General features: G+C 32.5%; 1 protein-coding gene across 1 annotated transcript; it reads right to left on the bottom strand.

Moving 5' to 3' along the window:
* Window positions 1-2,050: 2,050 nt before the first annotated feature.
* Window positions 2,051-21,403, bottom strand: LOC128167080 (uncharacterized). The gene is made up of 11 exons (XM_052832602.1): window positions 21,251-21,403; window positions 15,118-15,381; window positions 14,793-14,879; window positions 14,421-14,648; window positions 9,559-9,665; window positions 7,577-7,703; window positions 7,277-7,411; window positions 6,799-7,074; window positions 6,004-6,099; window positions 5,820-5,901; window positions 2,051-3,446 (listed from the first exon to the last, which is right to left on the bottom strand). The coding sequence occupies exons 1-11, from the start codon at window positions 21,315-21,317 to the stop codon at window positions 3,056-3,058; spliced, it is 1,860 nt and encodes a 619-aa protein (XP_052688562.1). The 5' UTR covers window positions 21,318-21,403; the 3' UTR covers window positions 2,051-3,055.
* Between the last annotated feature and the right edge of the window lie 4,640 nt (window positions 21,404-26,043).

Raw genomic sequence — 26,043 nt, 5'->3', positions numbered from 1 at the left:
TGATGATGTCTAAATATATCTGGATGAGGCTATATAATCTTTTTTCCAATGCAGTGAATTTTAGCATTATATTAAAAAACCAAATTATTTTGTTTCACATTATGATATAAAAATAAAGAAGGAAAAAATTAGAGTCTTGACTTATATTGTTTATTTGCAAACGGATGTAACAAAAATAAAATAACAAAATAATTCAAATAGAAACCGAGGAAAGGTTGTTAAGCAGAAAACAAACGTTACACTTAAAGGGGCATGGTCACGATTTGGGTCAAAAAATATTTTTTTTCGATTTTAATGTTTATATTGCTTCAGAAAGGCATTTTTAATAGGCGACCAAAATTTGAGTGTCGTTCGTTAAGTTAAAAGAGAGTTACAGCGCTTACAATTGTTTGCTTTGTAAACAATGCTTTTGTTTACATTTTGAATGTTGAAGCATGAATGAATGCGTTAAACATTAGGAACTGTTTATTTATGTAATAAATGAATAAGAATATAAACAAATCTGCTTGAAATTTTTTTTACTGATATATTGACATATGAAAATAAAAACAGGGCACGAGCCTTGTTTACATTTCCCTGTGTCTTGCTTATAAATTAACGACTGTCTCTTAATTTTCATTTGATCATTAGAAATGCATTCTTAAGGCATTGTAAATAATAAAAACAGAAAAATAGAATTTGATAAGAATCGTGACCATGCCTCTTTAACAAACGATAGAATTAAACTTTGCCACATCGCTACCCAAAAAAACCCAAGATTGATTGCATCTATCCAAGTTAATTGCAGTCAAATCCATTCAAGTACCGGGTAGAATTGCAGTCATGGCTCATGTTGGACCTTTGGGGTTACTCCTACTTTGAGATCAGTTAGGAAATCTTTCAACAAATGTTGAATCATATGCAGAAAAATGCTATTACACATTTAACACATGCAATCTTGATCTACATTGTGTTGGGGTATACCATGATTTCTTGCATGTACAATTACCATGATTCTTGATCGACATTAGGAAAATACATACTGGGGAGTTGCCCTTTTTATAAACAAAACTGTCCCGCCAACGAAGACCTGGTAACTCCTAACTGGGCGTTATGCATGAACTTGAATAAAGCATTGATGCAATCTGGGTGTGCGGAAGAATAAAGGGATGAATATATCAGAAATTATTCTGTCCACACATTTGTATATATAAAAAGTCTTAGGTGTGTGGGTCATTGCAAGCCTGTTATCTCTTACTGACAGGTATAGGGTTTCATAATCATGGTCTAAAACATTTTGCAGTCATATTTGGCACAATAAGATAGAGCCTATTTGAAATTTGAATCTTAATTTTATTGGACACTTTGTAGTCTGACTCATAACTGTTACACATCACTTGCCATGTGTGGTAATTTATTTCAGATTAATCAGGAATGGAAGGATTATAGGGTCCTCTTTTCAAGGCTGCCGAGATGGCTTCTGCTTGTCGTCTCGTTTGAGAGCTTCACTAATGTAGACTGGGACTTTCCCACTATTGGTACGCGGAGATTGTGGCCACACTACTAACTACTGGTTCTACTAGCACTAATGTGTATGTTGTTTTCAAGCTGGATATAAGGGAGGAAAAACATATGACGTCAGGGGCCTGTTGAAGGATGGGGCCTGAACACCCGATTACCTTTCAAATTGATTAAGGCATCGCCCATTGAAGCAAACTAAAAGGAAAATGAAGATCTGCAGAACTGCCGTGGCGTCATAGTTCACGCTAAAACCTCGAAAAGTAAAGTAAAGCTAGACAATACACGGAAGAATCTCCAACGATTTAGTCATTGTGACAAATATAAATAATATGGTTTTAATACACTTATTTACTTTGATGACTTAAATTCCTACATTTGAACATAGGTCTTGACCAATTACATGGACAAGTTGGTTCGCTGTCCCAAGAATTTAAAATCCATGTAAAATCATAACAGCCATTATCAAATCACTCATAATTTAATGCGAATTTATTGCCAATGCAAAAGCTACATAAACGATCTCATGTATCAATCCATGCATTTTTACGTGAGTGATAACGATGATATTCTTCAGCCTCAAGCTATACTTTTCGAATGCCCCTCAAATCACATCCAGGATATGTTTCGATGAGGTTCCATTCTTTTTATAATGTCTTCTACATTAATAGTTTCAATAGCCTAAAGTTTAAAGATTAAGACTAGACAACTTATTGAAAAATTATTATATTTTAAAAAACAAACTTGGAAAAATAATCACATCAATCAGAGTTTAATGCAACATTCATATAAGAATTAGAATCATTATCGTAAATGTCTTTGGATTAAATTTTTCTAAAGTTCTTAATCTTTGCAAACAGGATATAAGTAGAAGGCAAACAATTTCCATATTTCCGAAATTTGATTCAATTCAACTCCACCCCAACCGACCTGGTTCTATTTCAAACAATGTGATTTTTCTTAAATACTCTTCATAGACCGCAAATTGTATAATTAATTGAGGCCAATATTACCAACATGCGCGGATTTCTTTATTATTTATTATATAGTCTTTATTTTAAATATATAACAATGAAATGGTTTACAAACAATTTATAATTTATATGTATATTTTAATGTTATTTTTTGTCCTCATGTACCATATGTTTGAAATGGTTTTGAGCGAATAAATGAAATGAACTGAACTGAATCAATGTGATTTTTCTTAAATACTCTTCATAGACCGCACATTATCTAATTAAGGCAATTTTATTACAATTATTTATTATATAGTTTTTATTCAAAATATAATAACAATGAAATGGTTTAAAAACAAAAGTAGTAAAAAAAGGAATAAAAAATTATTCCATATAGCCATTGAACTATAGAAGTATTTATGTAAAGAAAACGGAAGCTTTTACTGTATCATTTGAAAACAAAAAAATATCCGACATAAAGTCAATATAAAAAGCTAACAGCATGTCTCGCCATTTTATATAATAATTTCATGAAAAAGATAATCACCCATTAAGTAACATTGCATGTACACTCAGTTGAACTATCAAATACATGGACAAATTTATAAGTTGTAAGTATCGTTATCTGGTGTCTGTAAAGTAGTATCATAAATCCCACTGACTGAATTATTTGTCCTGTCATAAATATTGGCATCGGCTGAAGCTTCCTGGTTTTCCCTTTTACTATTTAAGACATCATATTCACACCCCCCTTCAGTCATTGCGTATTCATCGTCTAAATACATTTTATTGAATTCGTTTTTGTCAGCTGAATGAAGCTTTGAATAGTCCTCCTCAAACTGGTCGATATTATTGTCTGGTTCCCTCTTAATGTTTTCTGATACGGGCTCTGCTTCTTCTGTATCAACTTTGTGTGAATATATGTGTTTTTTGTACAGAACACCGGTGTTTATAATTTGTTGATCTCTTTGAATTTTACCCTTCTTTTTAATTCTAAAAATATAAAGTACAGATAAGAAAAATACAATATTATATACATTTACTGTGAACTTTTAAACATTGCTGTTTATTACTTATATTAACGTTTGGGAAGGGCAGTTCGTTCCAAATTACTTAATTAATCGTGTTTTTCTGTTTGCAACGATGCAGCCGTCAAAGGTTAAGCGCGTGCAATAATCACTGTGACGTAATTAAAAAGTTCACAAAGAATTAAACGTTTCCACTATTCTATTTAAAAAATAAGGTATCATTTTTTATGTTTATCTGGATATAAATAGGGGTTGGTCACGTGATCAAATCCCATAAAGCCTCTCGAGAAGATTTGATCACATTCCAACTCGTATTTACACCCCTGCGAATGTTATTGTCATTCAAATTTTAGACCACGTGGTTTTATTTGACCCTTTCGGTTTCGCAGTAAAAATCGTACCTCGTGTATAAAGTCAGTATCTAGGTTATAGTCAAATATAAAATCTAGAGGTTTATTGATTTTAAACTTTATCTTCATTAATTGGTGAATAAAATGTGTTCTAGAAATAAATATGACTATACAAAAATTAGTTTTTGTCTGCTGTTGCAACAACTAACATGCTTAAAAGAGATCCCTCCTGAGGATTAATTTTCGATCCGCGCCTGACCTAGTAATAACATCAATAGTGAAACAAACTATACCATTTTATGCAGAATGTTCCTAGAAAATGGCTCGATATGCTAAGTTTTAATACAAAACAGACACCCATTATTATTTTTAAAACATGGTATTGCACACCACAAGCATCAAACATGGCTATGATTTTATTAAGCAACCCAATGTTTATATTTTCAACCACTCTACACGTGTTTGAACACGAACGATAACTCTGTTCTGAATATTATCGTTTAATATAAATAACTGCTAGATGGTAAAATAAGACATACATCTTGAAAGCTTTTCCCGTTTTAACATAAATCAAAGTAGGATATGATATGAAAAACGACCAGTACTTACGTATTCTGAGAATATTATCCGAACACTCATACTTCCGCTCGAAATTTCACAGGAACTGAACAAATATCGGTGAAGTCTCGTGAACTTTCATTCGAGCACCTCTGGATTTATTTTTTACTTAGCAACGATAAAGGAAACATTCCGAACACATTCGCAGGGGTGATTTATATCCCGATACACATCCAAAACGGTACCATATTTTTAGGGTCTTCCGTTTCTAACGGAAGACCCTCTTGTTTTTCTTCGGTTTCTTTTTATTATTATTTTATTTTATTTTTTTCCCGACTCCTTCTCGGCTTTATATCTCAAAAAGTTTTCATCCGATTTCCATGAAATTTTTCGAGCTTTTGTACAGTTATTATGCCTCAACAATGTTAAAGTTTCAGCATATACGTCACTTCCGTTCAAATTTGACGACCATTTCTTATTTTTGAACAAGTGATTTTGTCCGGAGGATTTCTCCGTAACCTTTAAAGATACATGTATCGCTTGGAAATTTTTATAAATGATAGATGTATCAATTGTATGGTGTACTGGGGGTTCAAAATTTTATTCATCGATTTTGCTCAAAATCGGAAGTAGTTCCAATTTTTGTAAATTGTAATAAAATCATAGCCATGTTTGATGCTTGTGGTGTGCAATACCATGTTTTTAAAAAGATAGCGAGTGTCTGTTTTGCATAAAAACTTAGTATATCGAGCCATTTTAAAGGAACATTCTGCATAAAATAGTACAGTCTGTTTCACTATTGATGATTCTGAGTACAACTTAACAAAAACCTTCACGTTTTCAAGAACGACTTAACAAATAAATCCGAACATGTCAAAGTAAGACTTAACAAAAATTGAATTATTTTTGGTACGAGTTAATTTCACTTTGAACTCAACGCTATTTTTTTAAACCAAGAACGCGGAATCAAAATTTTCGGAAAAATCGATTTTTAATCCCCAATATCTCTGCAATGCATCGTCCGATTTTAAAACAGCGATTAGCGATTGTAATTTTCAAGAACGCTTCGTTCGATGTCCATCCATAAACATGATCTTATGCGTGAATCGTAAGCCATGGTCATTTATTCCCGCAAATATTTGTTGTAAAAAATGAATGAATAAACTTCGTATAATAAAATGCAGGCCAGTTTTTTTTAGGCCTTAATTATGTTTTAATTACAATATTATGTTTGTTTTAGCGTCAGTCAGTTAGTTTGAGAATATAAAAAAAGTACTGACCCAGATTAATATTCTGATGCAGAAATAACAGCGGATTGCGCAAATAATGTTATATAAGGGAAAACATTTGCAAGTGTAAAATGTTCATATAGGAAAACATATTTGCAGATGTAAACATAGCCTTTTGAAAATATTAAGACATAATCTGACCTATGGATGACACAAGAAACAACAACGACTATCAACAGGAAACCAACGGCGGAAGGTGCTATGATGATTATCTGTTTGATATCTACAAAAATATATAACTATAGATAAAGCTAAAAATCTTTTAGAACTGCAAAAAAGCAATTGCAACTAATTTCTCAACAGTTTGTAATACGGATTTACTCACTTCTTTGATCCAAAGGTCTATTTGTCTTAGTTAGTACCCCGGTATCCTTATTCTCCGTTTCTGAAGTGCTGACACAAGGACGTGGCTTTTCTGAATCTTTGAAAACATACTGTTAATTACGATGTTTTATTTTTAATACATGTTTTATTATAATAAACAGTATATCTCCACAATTTGGTTCTTATTTTATCTTTTACCAGTTATAATATGATTGAAAACTAAACCCAAATAATATTTCTTTGAAAACAGGAAAGGACCATTTCTTTTCAACATTTCTTTTTTTTACTATTCAGATATATATTAATTATGAATGGTAAAAGAGTCTCGGTATTTCAAGGAGTTGTAATAGGTGAATAATAGTAGTCTAAAGACTGCATTTCAAACATTGTCTTAATACAATAGATGATTCCTAGAAAACAGTTTTTAGACGTTGATATCATATGTGATTTGGGTGTATAACAACCAAAGAGTGCTTTTGTTTCTTTTATTTATCCGACAATTAACCATTTGTCTTATTTAACGGATAAGGAAATATATTATAGGATAGTATATCTAATATAACTTTAAATTATAATTATTTAAAAAGAAGATAATAATCAAATAATCATTTTTGTTATTTTTTAGAAAACAATTGGGTAAGTTTACAAGATTGGAATTAAGAAAAAAAAATCATGCAATTTTTAAATCATGAATAATTTCTATATATGATTTCTTTATATGTCTGGCGCTACTCATTGCATATTATCAGTGTTAAAACAATTATAAAATAAAATGTATTCTCGCACGTTCACCAACCTGTTATGACCAGGCATAAAAAGGGAAGATTTCGAGCACTGTTTCTTGGTTGGACAGCTGTAACACTATTGATGTTAGTTACTTGCTTGATAACTGGCCGAAACACAATGGATGAGGTTTGGTATACAGCCAGACAGATAAGAGTATTGTTATTTTTGTCAAGCGTTGTATTGAGGAAATTGGAGTTAATGCCAGGTAGTGATTTGTTAAGACGGTTACAGGTGTCCGTGGCTTCTTTCCAACGGATGTATCCGTGGTAGGTAGCATTGGATCCATCTACAAGAAATTGTTTCATAACTTGGTATTAGATATCAAATTATAGTAGTCGACCAAAATAAAATATAAAGTACATGTAATGTAAGTAAAGGCAAAATAAGTTATAACTAATGTATAAACGTTAAAAAAATCTTTTTATCTTAAATAACCCCCTGTCAAAAATAGACAAAATATCTTAATAAGAATCATGATAAGAATATACCTTGTTGAAGGCAAAATGCACTACAGCGTTGACTATCTGAACATGGAAATCCCCATAGCTTATTTTTGTCCAACTCTATGTAAGTCGCATTGCAAGATGACTCATTCTTTGCAATGAAAGTTGGAATACGTGTACCTTGAAACCAATTTACAAAAATAATTTAATATTTCCCAGTTCTCTCTCTCTTTCTTTCTCTCTCTCTTCATAAGTTTCTGAATAAAAGTGAAAAATAATTTTAAAAAAATGCTTATAATACAGTAAATAGCAACATTTTGATAAATGGGAAAGAAAAGCACGTACTGTCAATAATTGAGAACAATTTTATATATTTGCCCGAATCCGTATTCTCTTTTCTGCAGTAGTAATATGAAACTTTTTCAGCTAGATCATGAAGACTTTGATCCAATAATATACATCTTTCATTCTTCTAAAATTGAGAAAATCCACTTGACAAACAGTTCCCTTTAGAAAGTTCTCGATGAGTATTTTTTCTACCATAACCTTTGTATATTTTCTAATGTTGAAACCAGAGCTATGATTTGGGCTACTGGCACTGTACCAGTTATCGGCTATAATATTACGTTTTCTTTTCGTGGTTATTTCTTGATATATTTGAATAAAACTTGACATACTTTGAATGGTGAACTCCTTATTTATCAATCTGTTAGATTTTATCATCATTTAGAACCCAAACATATTGTTTTTGTGCTATTTAGCATGCTCCGAATTTGTCGAGTTTTTACGATTTACTGTACCAGTTATCGGCTTCGTGATAATAACCCAGTAAAATTCCTTTACATGCTGATTTCATATTCTGCAAAGTGAAAATTGAATTATGTCCCTTGCAGGGTCAGCCTATAGGTCGTGGGGGTTATTATACATAAACAAAACTCATAAAATTATCCGTTTATCATCATACGGTAATACATAAAAAGGTATGCTGTTCAATACATAATTGTGCAATCAGGCGTTCAACTGCCCCATGAATCCTTCAGAATTTAGTGAATTCCTATTGTTGAGAAATTTATTATGTATATGTATTGATATTATATGTCAAATCAAAGAAAGGATATAATAACGTATCACAAAGAGGTCATATTCTATTTTTAACTTATTACGTCACTTCCCCCACTGCTGAAAGTGCAACGATGTAAATCAGCGGTAAACAATGATCGTTAAAGCTCATGTTTAAGACATATTCAAGAAAGTTTTCAAGCAAACTTACTTTTCTTTATTCGAAACAGACGACTGAATTTAAAAATCTCGGATAGTCGCATGCTATAAACCCAAACTCTCAGTTTAGCCGATAACTGGTCTTAGCCGATAACTGGTACAGTCCCAGTATATCAGGTCGATAAAGAATGTTTTGTATTAACTTGATTACAACAGGTGAAATATCTCCACACTTTTGTACATTCCGTAAATAAGATATGTTTATACGCTATTGTTATTAATTACCATGTTGTTATATTGTTCATAAAACTAACTAAAAGCACTTTTTTTTTTACAACGGATGCTGTGGAATAAGGGCCTCCGGTGAAGTCGTTGGTCAATTTTTGGTCTCTATTTTTAAGCTTAAATTATTTGTCTTGACGAAACTGTATATCTATTGTGTATATTTGTACTATTGAATAATTATGTTACTGCATGTCACTGCATAGTTAACAAAGGAGTGCGATGCGTAATGTGTGGGCTAATAATGAAATTCGCTAATGCCAAATACTATACATGTAATATACATGTTATCTTCACAAACATAATGCATAATTGAGTAAAAGGTGCCGACCCTTTTACTTCTGGGACAAAAGCGTAAGAGTTATATTAGATACAACGCACAAACATTGTTAAGAGTAATATCCAGGTTTGCTTCTATTATTCATCATAACACTTTTGCTATTATAGACCCCCCCCCCCTGCACGTCATAATAGTAAAGCGGTGGTTTAGAGTCGTTGTAATCTCGGAAAAACCGTAAGGCGTTCAAATTTTCGTTAGAAACACGTGCATATGGTCCACTTATTACAGTCCTTTTTAAAAGGACAGCAAATTGTATGTTTTCATAAACAAACTAAAGATGGTTACTATACATGTTTATTTAAAACAACAACACCCCTTTCCCACCTCAGGGGCCAGACAGCAACCCCCCATCTAAGGACATTTAAACGAAAACAAAACCACTATTATATAATAAGTTATTTAGAAACTTTTAATGGAAATTGATTAAAATTTATACAGTAATTAAATAATATTCTCAAAACAATTTTGTTTTAAAAACTCACTATACCGTGATTCCAATTAAGGGAAGAGAGCGATTCCCAGTAAAACATTTTGTTACACTGATGTTTGTACAATCCATTTCCTCGGGTTCATCCATAGTATAGTTGTAACAACCTTGAAGACCAATCATAACAGAGAAAAATTTAATAAGGTCTTTTAAAAGGTAGATGTGGCGTATCTGGAGTAAAATTTTTGACATTATGCGTCTTATTATTAGACGTTTCACCAACTCTGGCCCCGCAATCACCAAAATTTTTATATCCCTCAGCTCAGTCCTCAACTCAAATCCTTAAAGGAAAAGTGCATCAATTTGAGGTAAAAACTCAGAATTGAGGCTGAGTAATGACTTGAGGGAAGTTAGTGGCGGCGGGGCCTGGGTCCATAAGATATGTTCTGTCTTGAGTTATTTGTCACTAAACTTTGCTACAAGTCCGATTAATATAAATGTGATCAACCATAATTTTTAACGCCACTGCGCATGAGTGCGGGAAAACGTAGCATTGAAAACACGACGGAAGAGCAGTTTGTTTACAATTTCGAATCACGCTTTTTATGTCTTAAATTAGATTCTTGTGTCAGATGATACTCAAAGCATTATCATTCCGATATTGATTGATGAAGAACGATATGAAATTGTAAATTGTGTGTAATAAAGACGAAACACGATTTAGCGTCATTGACACGGTGAACAGAGTAAATATGCCCCCTTCCCCTGAGAGATGCATGTACTGAAAATGTTTTTTCTTCTTTCTTCAATAATTTCTCTTCCCGAAAATCCAATTATGGTTATAACTTATGAGGTAAAGACATGGACAACGAACCTATCTGTAGCGAAATTCCTACTTCATGATGAAAACTTGAATTTTACATGGTTTCAGGTGATAATCTTCCCTTTAATCCTCTCTTTTTCTCTCTTTCCTTGCCGATTCTGTAAAATTAAACGATATACCCCTCTTTCTCGTCTTCGCCATTGTTGTTGATAGACCGAGATGGTTGTCACGTGACCCATTTAAGGCGGAGTTATTCAAATATTTTGTATATTCTTACGACACGTTAAAAAATAAAATATATATTTTCTTAATCTCTCGCGTCGTATCTTTGTTATTCAATTGACTACAACAGCATACTTTATGCGAAAGTCCAATTTTTAAATAAAACAATGAAGCAAATATATGGGCGGCGGAAAGGGTAAAAAGACGTTTATGAAAACGAACAACTATTTAAAAAAAAAAACATACAAAACCAAATGCTTCTTTTGCAAAATCAACAGACATCAATGCAAAACAAATGATTAACAGTCATGCAGTTAATAAACGCTAGATGGCGTGCAAAGAGGTATCAGGAGAATCGTACCATGTAGAAAACGAAACTGGAGGAAAGGTATCCTTGACTCAAGGGAACATTTTCGTGCGCGGATCCAGAACTTTTTTCCTGGGAGAGGGGGAAGGTTTGGAGTTCGAGGGATATTTAAGTTTGCCAGCGTTGAAGTGGTAGGGGTAGGGGGTCTGAGTCATACGTTAATTAATTTTGCTATGTAAATTTAAGAAATTTAACTTATCTAAATAAGAAAGCTTTGTATTTCGTTTGTAACTTTACTTTTGACATTCAAAGTAAGGAAAACATAAGAAAGCATCACTTTACAATTCCAGACATAAAAATAAGAAAAATAACATATATATTTTTTTAGGGGGGGGGGGGCTTTCATGTCACATATTTTCTACGAAACTACTTTCCTATATATGCTGACATATACAAACGTTGTAAAATATATATGGTAAATTCTCCAGACATTAGAATACTGGTATAAAAAACGCTCTTTCGTTTCTTTATTGTACTGGGACTGTCTAGCTAGGGGTTGGTACCGTACAAAATCCGAGTTCGGACGGATAAAAGAATAACGACAATTTCAGTTTTAAGGGGTAATGTTTCATTCTCTGTGATAAGTAATCATACATAACAAAAGTAAAAGGGTGTAAAATCTAAGAATGTGATAATTCCCATTATTGTAGATAGAAATTCAGGACCAAATCCCCGTAACACGTCTTATCGAGAATTAATGATATCACTGACTGCTGTTTATATATATATATATATATATATATATATATATATATATATATATATATATATATATATATATATATATATATATATATATATATACACACACACAAATCATGCAAATTAATTCCGACAGGGTACAACAGTCCGCGCTTTACATACATGGATACATATAGACATCATAGATATACAGATACACAAATATATACATGTATATCTATTTACAAATGAATACCCACAATCAATTAATGTATACCCAAAACATTATTTCAACCTTTTAATTCTCCAATTATAATGCAACAATCAAAACTATTAAAATGTTTAACAATTTCAATCATACTGTGTTGATTGGTTAATTGCCGACTAGTTTAATTGCTAAGGCGACGCTTGTTCGTGTCTAAACACATTTATTGCAGGCGCATAGTGGTGGGGGTGGGGGGGGGGGGGCGGGAGAAGGGGGGCTACCCCTTCCATTTTGTCCTGCAGCAAACATTTTTATCAAATTTACAAATTAAAAAAACTGAATTAATAAGAAGTTGGTCCCAACATTTACCGGAGCATATATAATAACTGAAACTGAAAATAGTGATATTAACAGTGAAACTGAAAATGAAGTTATAGGTAAACGCATACATCTGTCTAACCAACCACCACCACCCCCACCCCCCGCCAACGGATGAGGATTTTCATGATTTGCAAACAAATCTTTTTCTGTTTTTTGCTTGTCAAGGTTTTTAGGACCCACCTCCACCCCCGCTATCAAAAACGATGCTACGTGCCTGTATTGTTTAATCAATGATTCCAGCAAAAATGATATAATTGTCTATTAAATTAGTTACATGTATTTAATGCATATAAGAACAGTTTTTATAAGTATTTCAATTCTTGTTACGATTTTTCTAAGGTACGTTCTCTTGGAGAAAATGCATCCCAATTTGTGGGTACGTTTTTTTCGGGTTACTTTTTCTCCAGGGTAAGATTTCTCCTGATAACTCTTTGCACACGCCATCTAGCGTTTATTCAGTGCATGATTGTTAGTTTTGCCTCGATGATCATTTGTTTTGCATCGGAGTTTGTTGATTTTGCAAAAGAGGCTGTTGGTTTGTTTTTAAGGTGTAATATTCCTCTGCTATTAATTTTGCCATAAAATTATTTAAAAATTTCATATTGATTTTCATCAAACTCAATATCAATCGATTCATATGAAACAAATTTTAAGTGATGAAGCGCTGCTAGATTTTTCAAAAATTGATAAAATGTCTAATCATGATATGAAGAAAACTAGACATAGTGATTAGAAAAAGCAAAATTTTACCATTGCAGCATAAAATTAAAAAATCCAAAATGTATATGAAAATAATATATAGTTATATACATTTTCAATTCATATTACAAAACATATTGAAGCGCTGCATTTTAGTTCAGAATAGCACTTTGTTGTATAGGTTTGCAACAAAAATTGCTTCAATCAGCAAGAGTTATCTTTCTTTATCGTAGACTATTGAAGGTTTTACATACATGTTTTACATACAGTGCAAGAAAAATTGCCACAGTTTCTTAAATTTCAGAAAAGGTTTCCTTTTTTAAATTTGGATAAGATAATAGTAAATGGATATATATATTTAAGAAATCCTTAAAATGTAAAACAGAGCATTTTGTTATGTAACACAAAAAGGTGATCAAGTGAATAATCTTCAAGTAATTGGTATGATATCAATACAGGAATATACTGTCTTGAAATAAATGAGCTGAGGTATTAGGGGTTTTTTCAATTTGTTTTCCCATATCTGCTCCCTCAGAATAGAAAAGCCTTATTCAATTTTAAACATTTGAAATGTTATAATGTTTTAAACGATTTCAACTAAGTCTAGAATTTGCAATTGTCTTGGTCACATTTTTCCCAATTATAATTCATTCAGCTCTGTGAACGAGCTATAGATAGAGAAATAAAAATATTCCATCCAAATATTCTCTGGCCTAAAACATCAAACATGTACCGTACATGTACTGAACAAGTATATAAAATTTAGTTATATTTAAAAAAAGAAGAAATCCATCGGGAGGGGGGAGGGGAGAGGGGGAGGAATAGTCCTGTAGATATTGCCTCATAAATACTTTATCATTATGATACATTTCTTGTAATATTTTGTAAAAGTTTTCTTTACTTTTTTGCCCCCCTGCTTCAAAAGAACCATGGGGTTCAGTTCTAATTTTCTTTTTCTATCTTTGAATCAAATAAGTGTACCGCCTTCCAACATGAACTGGGACCATGCACCACCTCCCTTGTTGTTACATGCCTCAGTAATGAAACAAAGGGATATTATTTTCTACAGAAGTTATCTCTCTTATCAGAGGGACATTCCACCTTAAATTAAGCTGGTCTGCTTCGTATTTTAGTGTGTTTTTCAAAAATAGCTGTTGGTTTCGCATAAAGGTCTTTTTAACCCTTTTCGCCGGTCATATAAATAATCAGATCTTACTAATGTTATTCACTAAAAATATGCCACATAAACCTGCTAACTTTAAAAACAATATTTTCTTAACTTTTTTTTATTTAACTAAATAAATTTATTCTGATAACAAGCAGGTTGCCTCCTTTTGAATTTATCTTTGTTAACGATCTTCACATATATTTATTTAATGTATTAATTTCAAATGATACAAATTATTTGCTCGTTGAAATATTATTTTTACAGTTTAAATGGCAACACACATGTATCAAAGATAACTTTTAAAAATGTTTTTTTTTTAAAAGTCACATAAATTGTTTTGCTTTCTTTTTAAATCACAGAGTGTAAAATTCCTTACCCTCAAAAGAAACCCATGGGTTGAATATGTTAGTGCATCCTTTGTTTGTATAAAATGCTTTAGATAGAGGGTAATACGCAGATTCGTTTGGGCGAAGTTGGATACGATTCAAAAGTGACTCTTCCTCAAAAACACCGAAGCCATATTTACAACAATGATGTGGAATTAAGCTCACTGGAGCTTCAGTTTGTCGCACAATGACATAATTCGAAAGGTTTTCTGTTTTATCTGTTTAAGTAAAAAGAAAAACACTAAAAGGGTTAAATTAACTCAACACATATGTAATTTTGCTTAAATTTAAATTAAAAAGATTAAATAACGATCTCATTCACAGAATATAAGACCATATCAGTGATAAATGGATATACTCACTTGTATATAAATTTACACTTTCCTGTTTTGTCTGCGAGTGGAGAGTCACATAACACGAATATATTCCCTCATCCGAAAGACTGGTGTCTGTAATTACAATTAGGCATTAAATTTTATTAAACAAAACAATCGTATATTCAAGGTTTTTTTTTGTAATTATACTGTATATTGTTTTTGGTATAAATTTCCAGTCTTTAAGTAAATATAAAATACAATAAAATCCATGCAATTGACATCATTTTATCAGATACAATCAGTATGGTTGAAGTATGCTGTTATCATTACTAAATTAATGCTTTCGATGTCAAGTTAAAAAAAAACTTACTAAAGACCTCTAACCTCAAGGTCATACAAGTTCTGTTTTGTGACTGATCAGTGCAATTGTAGATTGATGTCCATTTATACTTTTTGGTTGCATTTGTTGTGTCCCCTATTATCACTTTTATCGGTCTTATGATGTTATGGTTTTGTCTCAAAATAAATTCTCCTTTAAGTTCCAGGTAATCAATGTCGTTCATTACAAAAATATTACAATCAATGGAAAAGTTTTTTCCTGGTATTATAGATTTAATCGACGCTCTGACCTGAACTGAAATTAAAAGAATATGGTTTTTAGCATAAATCTAGACAGGATCTTGTTGCGAGCAACGATTTTGCCTTTCGTAGAATTCTTGATAAGAGGGAATATGATCTTGGTTGAGAATCAATTAAAAGATTAGAAAATCAATTCAAAATTTTAGAAGTTTTACTTGATTTGGTTTAACTTCAGATTTTTTTATTTTCAGAAAAAAATGCTATAAAGAGTTCAACGTATGCATTACAAACATAATCATTAAGACCTATTTGAACGCCTTATTTTAAGGGTCAGTCCCATTTTTTTGTTACATGTACCAATTGAAAGATCTTATGATTTTTCTTATTTACAACACTTTATTGTCGTTTTCAAGATATACTGTAAAGAAACTATCAATGCCAGTCCTTTAACCAATAAATAAAACGCAATGTTTAATTATAACCGCCGCAAACAAAGTTTGGTGGGTATATAGTAATCACCTGTCGTCTATCTGTGCAATCGTGTCCGGTCCATATCTTTCTTATGGAGGAACATTTGAAGTTCTTACTTCATACAAAGATGGCTTGAAACATGAGGGTAAGTCATGATTTTGACCTTAGGTCATTTGGTCAAGTTTATGGTCACTGGGAGGAAAGTGCCAAATTCGGGTCCGGTCCATATCAGAGAACATTGGAACTTTCTACTTCACAAAAAGATTGCTGAAGACCTAAGGATGTGTCATGATTTTGATCTAAAGTCATTTTGGCAAGTTCAAAGTCATTGGAAGGAGAGGCTCATAGTTTCTTTTGCCTCTATACCTTTCTTTCAAAGTTCCTTCTTAACGTAAAGTTTGTTTATGACCTGAGGTGTCATGAACCCTGGATCAGTTGTACAAGTTTAAGGTCATTATTTAAAAATAAATCAATTTTTGAAATCTAGGGAATCATTATTCCTGGTTAGGCTATATTTTGTAACGAAAATGATACGAAGCTAAAATTTGCCATATAGATTGCTTGTGACAAGTAAATATGTCCTGACCTTGAGTTTTGGTTATTTGTGCAAGTTCAAGGTCATAGGAAAAATGGTGCATCCATTACTTTCCGTGCGTTAGAGCGTTTCATTGTTCTACTCTCTTTTAATTATGTAAAGTGTATGAACTACTGCAAAGTCTATTATTTTACACACAATTAGCATAATTATTGTTTAAAGACGTACACAAAATTTGATATGAAAGATACATGTAATTTGTTTTCAGACTCCAAAAAGCTAATATACAAAAATCAGTTATTTTCAATATACATATAGGTTGTGTATGAATGTATAAAACACAATTCAGGGTAAATCCTGTATATCCATGATTGAAACTATATAGTCATTGAAGTCATCTGTAACTAATAGAATTGTGTTTTTAACGACTAGGGCTACCTGGTATTTACTTCGGAGTAAGATTATAATATAAACGTTGAAGAGTAAAATTACATGAAGTTCATTTCACTTATTCATATAAGATAAAATGTCAAATCCGATCATTTTATGTAGAAATTAATAAATAATGATTTTTATTATTAAAAAATTAATCAAAATTGAATTAATAAGAAATAGACTGAAAGGATGAACCAATCAACTTGAATGTCTTTTCAGAAACGCACCATTTTATATAGATCTTTTTTTGTAATAACGAGATTTTTTCTCGTATTTACAAGATAACTAACTCGTAATAACGAGATATTTTCTCGTTATTACGAGATCTTTTCTAATAATAACGAGATAATTAATTTGTAATAACGAGATTTTTTCTCGTAACTACCAGATAAAAATATTTTTTATGTGGCCCTATTCGTCTTTCGTACAGATTGGTAGTAAACCCTGTACATTAACTTTTGTAAACTATGGACATATTGTGTTCTACGTCTATATGAATAAATGATGTATTAAAAAACAGGGAAGTTGAATTGAAGGGAGGGGGACACTAATTGTTTTTGCAAATAGTCGTTTATACTGAATTTATAAATGACTAATTTTTTTTGCAAAATAGTCTTTTATACTGAATTTATAAATCTTTATACGATTCGACAGGCTTCGAGGTAGGGACCTAAGTTTATCTTCCTTTTTTTTAATTTTAGTTCACCTGAGCCAAATGTTCAATTAAACTTTTCTAATCACCTGCTGCCAGGCGTCTTTCTGTTCGTCTATCTGTTCGGCTGTCTGTAAACTTTTAACCTCTTAATATGTTTAACTTCTTTTTAGAACCACTTTGCGAAATTTAACCAAACTTGCTATAAAACATCCTTATGGGAAGGTGATTTTGATTGTTAAAATAGAAGGCGAATCCCTTTTTAAGTAGGATCTAATTGCAAAAAAGTGAAAATAAGGTAATTTTAAAAAAATCTTCTCAAGAACTGCACCCAGGCACTTGTTTCTGTGATAAAATGTATCCCTAAAGTTTAATAGCACAAGATATCTAACTCCGAATTCCGTGGATTACCACCTTCCATAAATTGCAATAATTTTCGCTTTCAGACGAAACCCAGTGAAAAAAATTAATGCTGATTACATGCATCATTCTCTTAAACTGTAATTTACTTACAAAATCATTTATGTTGAAAAGAGCGTCTAAAGACTGGAAGAGTCTTTCACATCACGAACCTTTATGTGTACTAGTCTAGGACTGAATGAGTGCGCGTCACCTGTATTATCAATCATGTATGGGACTTTGGGGAAAGCTAAAATATAGTAGGTTACGATGTGTAAATTAAAGATTTAAGTGATAAATATGGTTTAGTTTTCTGATTTTTGGTTTGTGATCGCTATGCTCAATTTTTGCAGTAGTGTAACACATATGACAAGATATCTAATTCAACATCTCATGGAGTACCCTTTGGAGACTGATAATCTGATAATCTAATATGATTCCTCAAAATTCCATTGCCACAATTTGTAATGTTACATGTACAATCTTGCAAGCATACTCAGACGATGTAGATCCTTTTTTGTTCAAATCGGAACCCCATAACCTAGACGCGTTAAATGTTGATCATATAGTGAAAATGCTTGAAAATTTACACAAGAACTACAATGTTACAATTTGTGAGTAATCTATAAAATTTACTCTTTAATCTGTAAATTTTACATATAAATCTGTTAATTTTACACTTTTATTGCGTAAAATTTACACTTTTAATCTGTAAATTTTATAAATTTTTCTGTCAACTTTACCCTTTACTCCGTAAATATTACACTCTAGTCAGTAAATTTTACACATCTGCATATCTGAGAGTATTAAGTTTGTACTTCATGTACATGCAGTTTTTATTTTATGTTTTTCAGATGAAAATAAGAAAGTGGAAAACTGTCATGTACTAAAACTTACCTAATACTTTGTAAGATGACCTTTCAGCATAAAACGTAATTGAAAATTTATTGTTGTTACTGAAAAGAAAGCTGCAAGCACGTGTTGGTCGTATTGAACACAAGGACGACCTGTTCCGAGAGATACAGCGGGTATGGACATCCATCACGCCTCAGTACGTACAGAGTCTCTATAACACAATTCCCCGACGATTACAAAGTGTAATTCGGCTGAAAGGTCATCTTACAAAGTATTAGGTAAGTTTTAGTTATTAAGAATATTTTTAAAGATGAAAACTAGAGTTTGAAGTTTGACCTAATTCCGTCGCAAATGTAAACACGCAGCCATTTTGTACGAATATATATGGCGCCACACTGTACATGTATTCACATGGATTTTTTTGAATAATGAATCACATATTCGGAAACCCACGGTCGGTCTCGCTTCTCTTAGCTAAGAAGTAAGAGAAGCGAGACCGACCGTGGGTTTCCGACGAGAATGAACCACAACATAATAAAAAAAAATACTACAGGATTTTATTAACACTGCAATACCTTTTATGCATGCATGCTTGTTCATTCAAATAATTACATTTACTTGAATTCTATTACATTTCTGGTAACCTTTTACAAGTGTTTTGATGGTAACAAATGTAAAGCACTACATTTAAGTCTTTCACAAGATTCAAATCTTTATTTTTCCATTTAAATAATTTCGATCCATAGACTTCAAAATCACTTGATAGTACGATTAAAGATGAATAATACAGATTTAAGTATTAATTTTATAAATAAGTGTATAAATTTCACTGATATAAGTGTAAAATTTACATACTAGAGTGTGCATATTAAACATTGTGAAAAATTTATAGATTAAAGTGTAAATTTGTAATATTAAAGTGTTAGCACATTAAAGTGTAATATTTACGCATTGATTTAAGAGTGTAAAATTTACAAATTAATTCGCAGATTATGATATAAATGTACATATTAAAGTGTCATTGTGGCACTAATACGCTTCCATATAAACTAAATAAGTTTTCACTAAACATAATTCTTTTTCTTGTTTTGCTATTTTGATACGTTGGAACCTAAGATAGTAAGATTGGTCAGTTGATGCATCTTTAAACTTATAATTTATTATAAAAAAGAAATCATGCAAAAAATATCATCAAACTATATAGGGTAGGAATGATAAGACTCGGACTCTTAAAAGGAACTCGCAACTCTCTTCGTTTTACATTATACATATATTACATGACTTCAAGGGCGACATACCAGAATATTTGCCCCGAGGTGACAGGAAAGCCCTAGAGTGTTATGTCATAACCCTCTAGGGCTTTCCTGTCACCGAGGGACAAATATTCTGGTATTGTCGCCCGAGAAGACATGTAATATATGTTATATAACATTTTTAAAAATAAAAATCTGTTTAAGAATATATTTACCTTATAAACAGGTATATTTTAATTATTAATGCATCTTCATATCTTACGAATCAATTTTCTTGTAAAATACCGATCGATGAGTTCAAAAAGAAGATCATTTTTCAAATTAAACAATTAAAGGAAGTTTCTCTGAATAGCAGACACTGTCATGCCATTTTTATCGTTGGGGAACTGTTTACGTTTGCTTAGCTAAATTTCGAACCCGACGTAATTAATATGCAGAATTATTGCACGCGAGGGTGATATAACAGTTTCGGGAGGGCGATATAACCATTTCCTGTGAAATATAACTTTTTCCGGTAGGGCAATATAACTATTTCCGGTGTGATTCAGCAATTTACAGGGTAAGGTAATAAAATTATCTCATTTGTGACATAACGAGAAAACTTATTCAAAAATGTTATATTACGTGTATACTAAATGTAAAATTGAACCATTGCGTCGCTACTGACGTTAATGTCACCATTTCACATTTTTAATTTGTTGTGAGGAATTACTGAATCATCGAGCGCAGTTTTGTTCTCTTCAACAGCTCATAGAAGACTGATATATTTTTCATAACTACTACTGAGCGTGGAACTAGATTCAAACATAAGTGTTGTATACATCTACTCTCATAGAAAATTATATTCAGCGCTTTATATCATGCGCAAACAACTTTCCGTTTGGAACCTCGGAAGTTGACAAAACTACGTTCAAGTGATTATATAAAATGTGATGTGTGTAATATCTATACAATAAAACAAGCTAAAACCATAAGTATGCGAGCTGATCTTACACTAGTATTTTCAATTGATTGATTCTTTAATAGATTGCTTTCACCGTTGGTTTGTTTTTTGTAATGAATAGTTCAGTGACTTAAATGTCATCATGTAACTTAAATTAGTAAATGATCCTTTAATAGCCTTTGAACATGTAATTACAATACTTTTAATAAAAATGTGCATTAATCATACTAATCCTATCCCTCTGCATATTCTTAAAGTAAACATAACAATTACAGTGTATCATGACACATAAAATGTAAAAACACCATCATTATGACACATATAAATAGATAAATAAATAAATAAATGTCTGACTTGCACTATATGTATTTTCCTACTCACCGGAGAATCCGTTGTCAGCCGTTGTTTGGTAAATGCACACCAACAAAACCAGAGTAAGCAAATCCATTTTTGCATGAATGTGACAATGCACAATTTCACTCAAATATGTTTACAAAATAGTCTTCCTGGTTGTGTTGATATCAAGTTGACACTTGTCTCTTGTTAGAGCAATGCGCACTTCTAACGAAATGTTCAATTGCAAGCTTCTATTATTTGACACAACTGTCACTTCCGTTATATCAATGTATATTTTAGGTTTTTACAGCATTCGTGTCATAACACATACGGTGGTGACGGCGGTTGCCTCCTCAGTTATTTCAGTCTAGTACATCTTATTAAAATGTTTTATCAAAAATGTGAAAATTGTTTAGACAATTTCCATAGATTTCAAAAATAAAACAAAAAATACAATAAAATCTTAACATTAAATTTTGCTCTTTTTTTAATTATATAACGAAAGGGAACTCTGATTTCTGAGTGGACTATCATTTAAACAAACTTGAATCTATATGATCTGGGGATGCTTCCACTCAAATTTGGGCTTTCCTGGCCTAATAGTTTTGAGAAGAAGACTTTTAAAGATTTTCTCTCTATATAAAAATTTATCCCCAATTGTTGCCCCGCCCTACCCCCAGGGACCATGATTTGAACAAACTTGAACCTACATTATCTGAGGATGGTTTCACGCCAATTTGAGCTTTCTTGGCCTAATAGTTTTTAAAAGAAATTTTTAAAAAGATTTACTCTGTATATTCCTAGTATATAAAAATTTATCCCACAATTGTGGTCCCACCCTACCCCCGGGGACCATGATTTGAACAAACTTGAATCTACATTATCTGAGGATGCTTCCACTCAAATTTGAGCTTTCCTGGCCTAATAGTTTTTGAGAAGAAGGTTTTTAAAGATTTTCTCAATATATTCCAATGTATAACTTGATCCCCAAATTGTGGCCCCACCCTACCCCTGGGGACCATGATTTGAACAAATTTGAATCTACACTTCCTGAGGATGCTCCCATTTTAATTTGAGCTTTTCTGGCCTAATAGTTTTTGAGAAGAAGATTTTTAAAGATTTTCTCTATATATTCCTATGTAAAAATTGATCCCCCTCTTGTGGCCCTCCCTACCCCCGGGGACCATGATTTGAACAAACTTGAATCTACACTACATGATGATGCCTCCACACAAGTTTAAGCTTTTCAGGCCTGATAGTTTTTGAGAAGAAGATTTTTGAAAAATACCAACAAATTTTCTATTATTCTCAATTATCTCCCCTTTAAAGAGGGCGTGGAACTTTATTTGAACAAACTTGAATCCCCTTCACCTAGTGGTGCTTTGTGCTTTGGTTGAAATCTGCCCAGTGGTTCTTGAGAAGAAGATGAAAATGTGAAAAGTTTACAACGACAACAACGACAACTACAGACAACGGACAAATTGTGATCAGAAAAGCTCTCAGGTGAGCTAAAAAAGATAAAGTACTGTCACTATCATGCCTTTTCAATCACTCTTTCTCTCCAAAAGATTTTTTCATCAGACTTTAATAGGCGAAGGGCATGGAAAAAAGAGCCTTTCAGCTAGTTAAAATGTTATGTCTAAAAGTTATGAGTGCATTAAAAGAAATTGCTGATTTACTCTATAAGCTTATATTCCTAATGCTGAATGCTGAAGAACTCAAAAAAGATCTGGATACACTTCAAAGATGGGAACAAACCTCATTTATGGAATTCAACCTCGACAAATGTGAGGTGAATAACATTTCCAACGAAAGATAACATGTACACAGTAACCATAACATCCATGGAAAGACACTAGTTATGTACCCCAAGCTAAATACCTTGGTCTAATCTTTTGTACCAACATGACATGGAACAACCACATCAATTGACACCATAACCTCCCTAGTCATACCTAACGCTGAATACTCTGCGACAGTATGGAACCTACATACTAAATAAAACATGGACAAAATGAAATGAATTGATTCGTAGAACTGCACGTTTTGTCAGTGGGTACTATTCGACACACAGCAGCGAATTAAAGATGATATTAAAACTTAATTGGCCGTCATTAAACCACGACGTAAAAAATGAAATTGATCATGATGTACAAAGATAGTTTACAACCTGGTTGCAATTCCATAACAAGTCCAGCTATCACCAACACACCCAGAGGACACTCAATGAGATTCATCCGCACACTCCCGGATTAAGGCTAATCAGTATTCATTCTGTCCTTCAGTCACCCGCCTGTGGAATACCGTGCCAGACATACTAGTCGTCTTTTCAACGCTGGAGGCCTTTAAGACAGGGATCCAGATGGCCGAGAAGAAAAAGGAACTTGGATTTTTAATTTTAAATACACACTCTTTTAAGTGTTTAGTCCTTTGTCGCCGTATTTTCAGAAGTTCGACGATACTTAGTCAACTGAGGGATAAGCTTTAATTTATGGAGGGTAAACGTGTTCAAAATCCAGACATGTAAACTTGTAAATCCGAATATGCAATCGTGTTGATGTGTGAGTCTCAGTATGAAAATGTGTAATTCTGATCGTGTAACCTGTAAAACTAGGGCATAAACACGTGTAAGATTTGATCCACTTCCTTCGCATGATGCACATTTTCCAACTTTATTGTTTACATTAGTTAATAAAACCTCCAATTTTGCTCACTTTCAATCCGTAGTTTCGGCATTTGTAACTTCAGGCTCGGCAATAGCACATCTAACATGATACAAATTGACAAATCTACAAGTTTGTCGAATTTTGACATGACCTTTACATGTATATGGCAACTGCCTTGGTGCGGGAAAAGGCATGCCGTAATCGCTGGAATGGACGAAAAATAAACATAATATTCAGCTAAACTGTAGCAATGAGCTTTTAATGAACGACACCTTTTCTATTGAAAATACAGGAATTATACTTAGAAAAAAAATTGAGGTATGATTGAAACTGGACCAAACACGAAGAGGTTCATGTATAAAAATAATCGTTGCCGATATGACGAATGGGCTAATTTCCGTAATATAATTATCATGGTATTATAAAAGGAAATGCCTAATATCTTATTTCTATAAAAAAAAATTGACATGTTATTTAGACTAGAATATAAGTTAATGCGTACTCTTTTCTAGAAATGAGACGGATCAAGAAATTTCCTAAGGGGGTGAATATATTTTGAGCGTCATGGGGGTCGAAGACTGCCGTGAGGTCCCCTGTAACCATAGTAACTCCATTGCTTCTAAATTCTAAGAATTTTGAGAGAGAATTTTTAGCCGGGTTTCCGATTATTGAAATAGAAAAAAATGGCGGGCGGGCAAGTGGCTGCCAAAAAGGTACCTTTATTGTACCGATAACTCCTCGAACAGTTTTCAAGATAGGAAAGTGTTCTTTTGCATATCAATTATACATATATCAGAGGTATGCAAATTGCTAGGATTTTGATTTGTGATAGTTTATGAAAAAATATCAGTTGTTGAACTTAGTCATTTTTGGGCAATAGCATTGCATATAGAGTACCCCATTTCTTAGGATAGGTAGTATTTATCAATTCAGGATTGACAAATGGATTATGGATACTGTTAACACAAAACAAAACCGGTTTGCTGTCACATTGACAGATTGATTTACTCTTGTTATTTTTCTGAATTAGTTAGAATAAACGACCTGCAAAGATCTGGTAATTTTTCGCGGAAAAATTTATGTTACTTTACATGTATTTATACTTTTGTTGTGCAAGTGAAAGATAAATAATAACACAATCTTCAATAATAATTTAATAAACCAGCGCATATTTTTGTGCGCCGTAAATTGAAGTTTTTTATTATGGGAGGCACTGTCGCTCCCAGGTCGTCCATCCGAATTTTTTCAGACCGGGAGCTACAGACCTGCAGCTAGTTCACAAGTGGCTGTAAAGCTGTATTATAATAGCTCTCCAGAAAATTTTTTATCAACCAACTTCACAAAGTGACTCTGTATTGAACCGACATTCAGGACGTCATACTCATATTCCGTAATAATTGCTTGATTTTACCTGCATGATAGGCTTTTTCCCCTATATATTGCCGACAACGCAATGAAACATTTCTTAAAATAATTTACACACATTTTAATTTCACGACAGTAACCTTACCTTTGGAATTTTTATATATTTTTTTGAAGAGGGTGTCGCTTCTTATGTCTCATATTAATCACAATCTCAAAACCAATGTCTTTAAATAGTTTGTTTTAATTATCGATAACTTTGCAACTCAGCTTGCCGACCCCGTGTAATTTTTCGCAGGGGGGGGGGTGTTCTTGTCCCAACTTTATGGTAGCGATAAGGATGCTTTTGGAAATATTTTCTTAATTCAGCCGAGGCCTATACTTTAACAATTTGTTGCATATACTCGAATAAAATGGCGTATATAATCTTTATACACGTGTATTCAAACAAAGTCTTTAAATGTACTTTTTCAGTTCTAAGAAGATATCTGAAGCCGATCGAATTCTTCACTCGCATCTTTCATACATTCTCTTGATAAAATGTACACCGATCTCATAATCTAATTTTCCGAAAAATAATAATTTTTAAGAAATGTTGTTATTCAGAGATAATATGATTATAGGCCTACCTTATATTTTTTTAATTTACTCCGTCCCTATTCCGGCGATTACGGCATGCCTTTACCTGCAGCTAGCCTTTTTTTAACAGTGACATCACTGTTTCCATATATGGTCATGTCAAAATTCGACAAACTTGTAGACTTTACATTTGTCAATTTGTAACATGTCAGCCGTGATTTTTCAGAAAAC

Source organism: Crassostrea angulata, chromosome 1 (genome assembly GCF_025612915.1).
Source record: "Crassostrea angulata isolate pt1a10 chromosome 1, ASM2561291v2, whole genome shotgun sequence".
Classification (NCBI taxonomy): Eukaryota; Metazoa; Mollusca; class Bivalvia; order Ostreida; family Ostreidae; genus Magallana; species Magallana angulata.
This window is presented reverse-complemented; position numbering and strand designations above follow the sequence as displayed.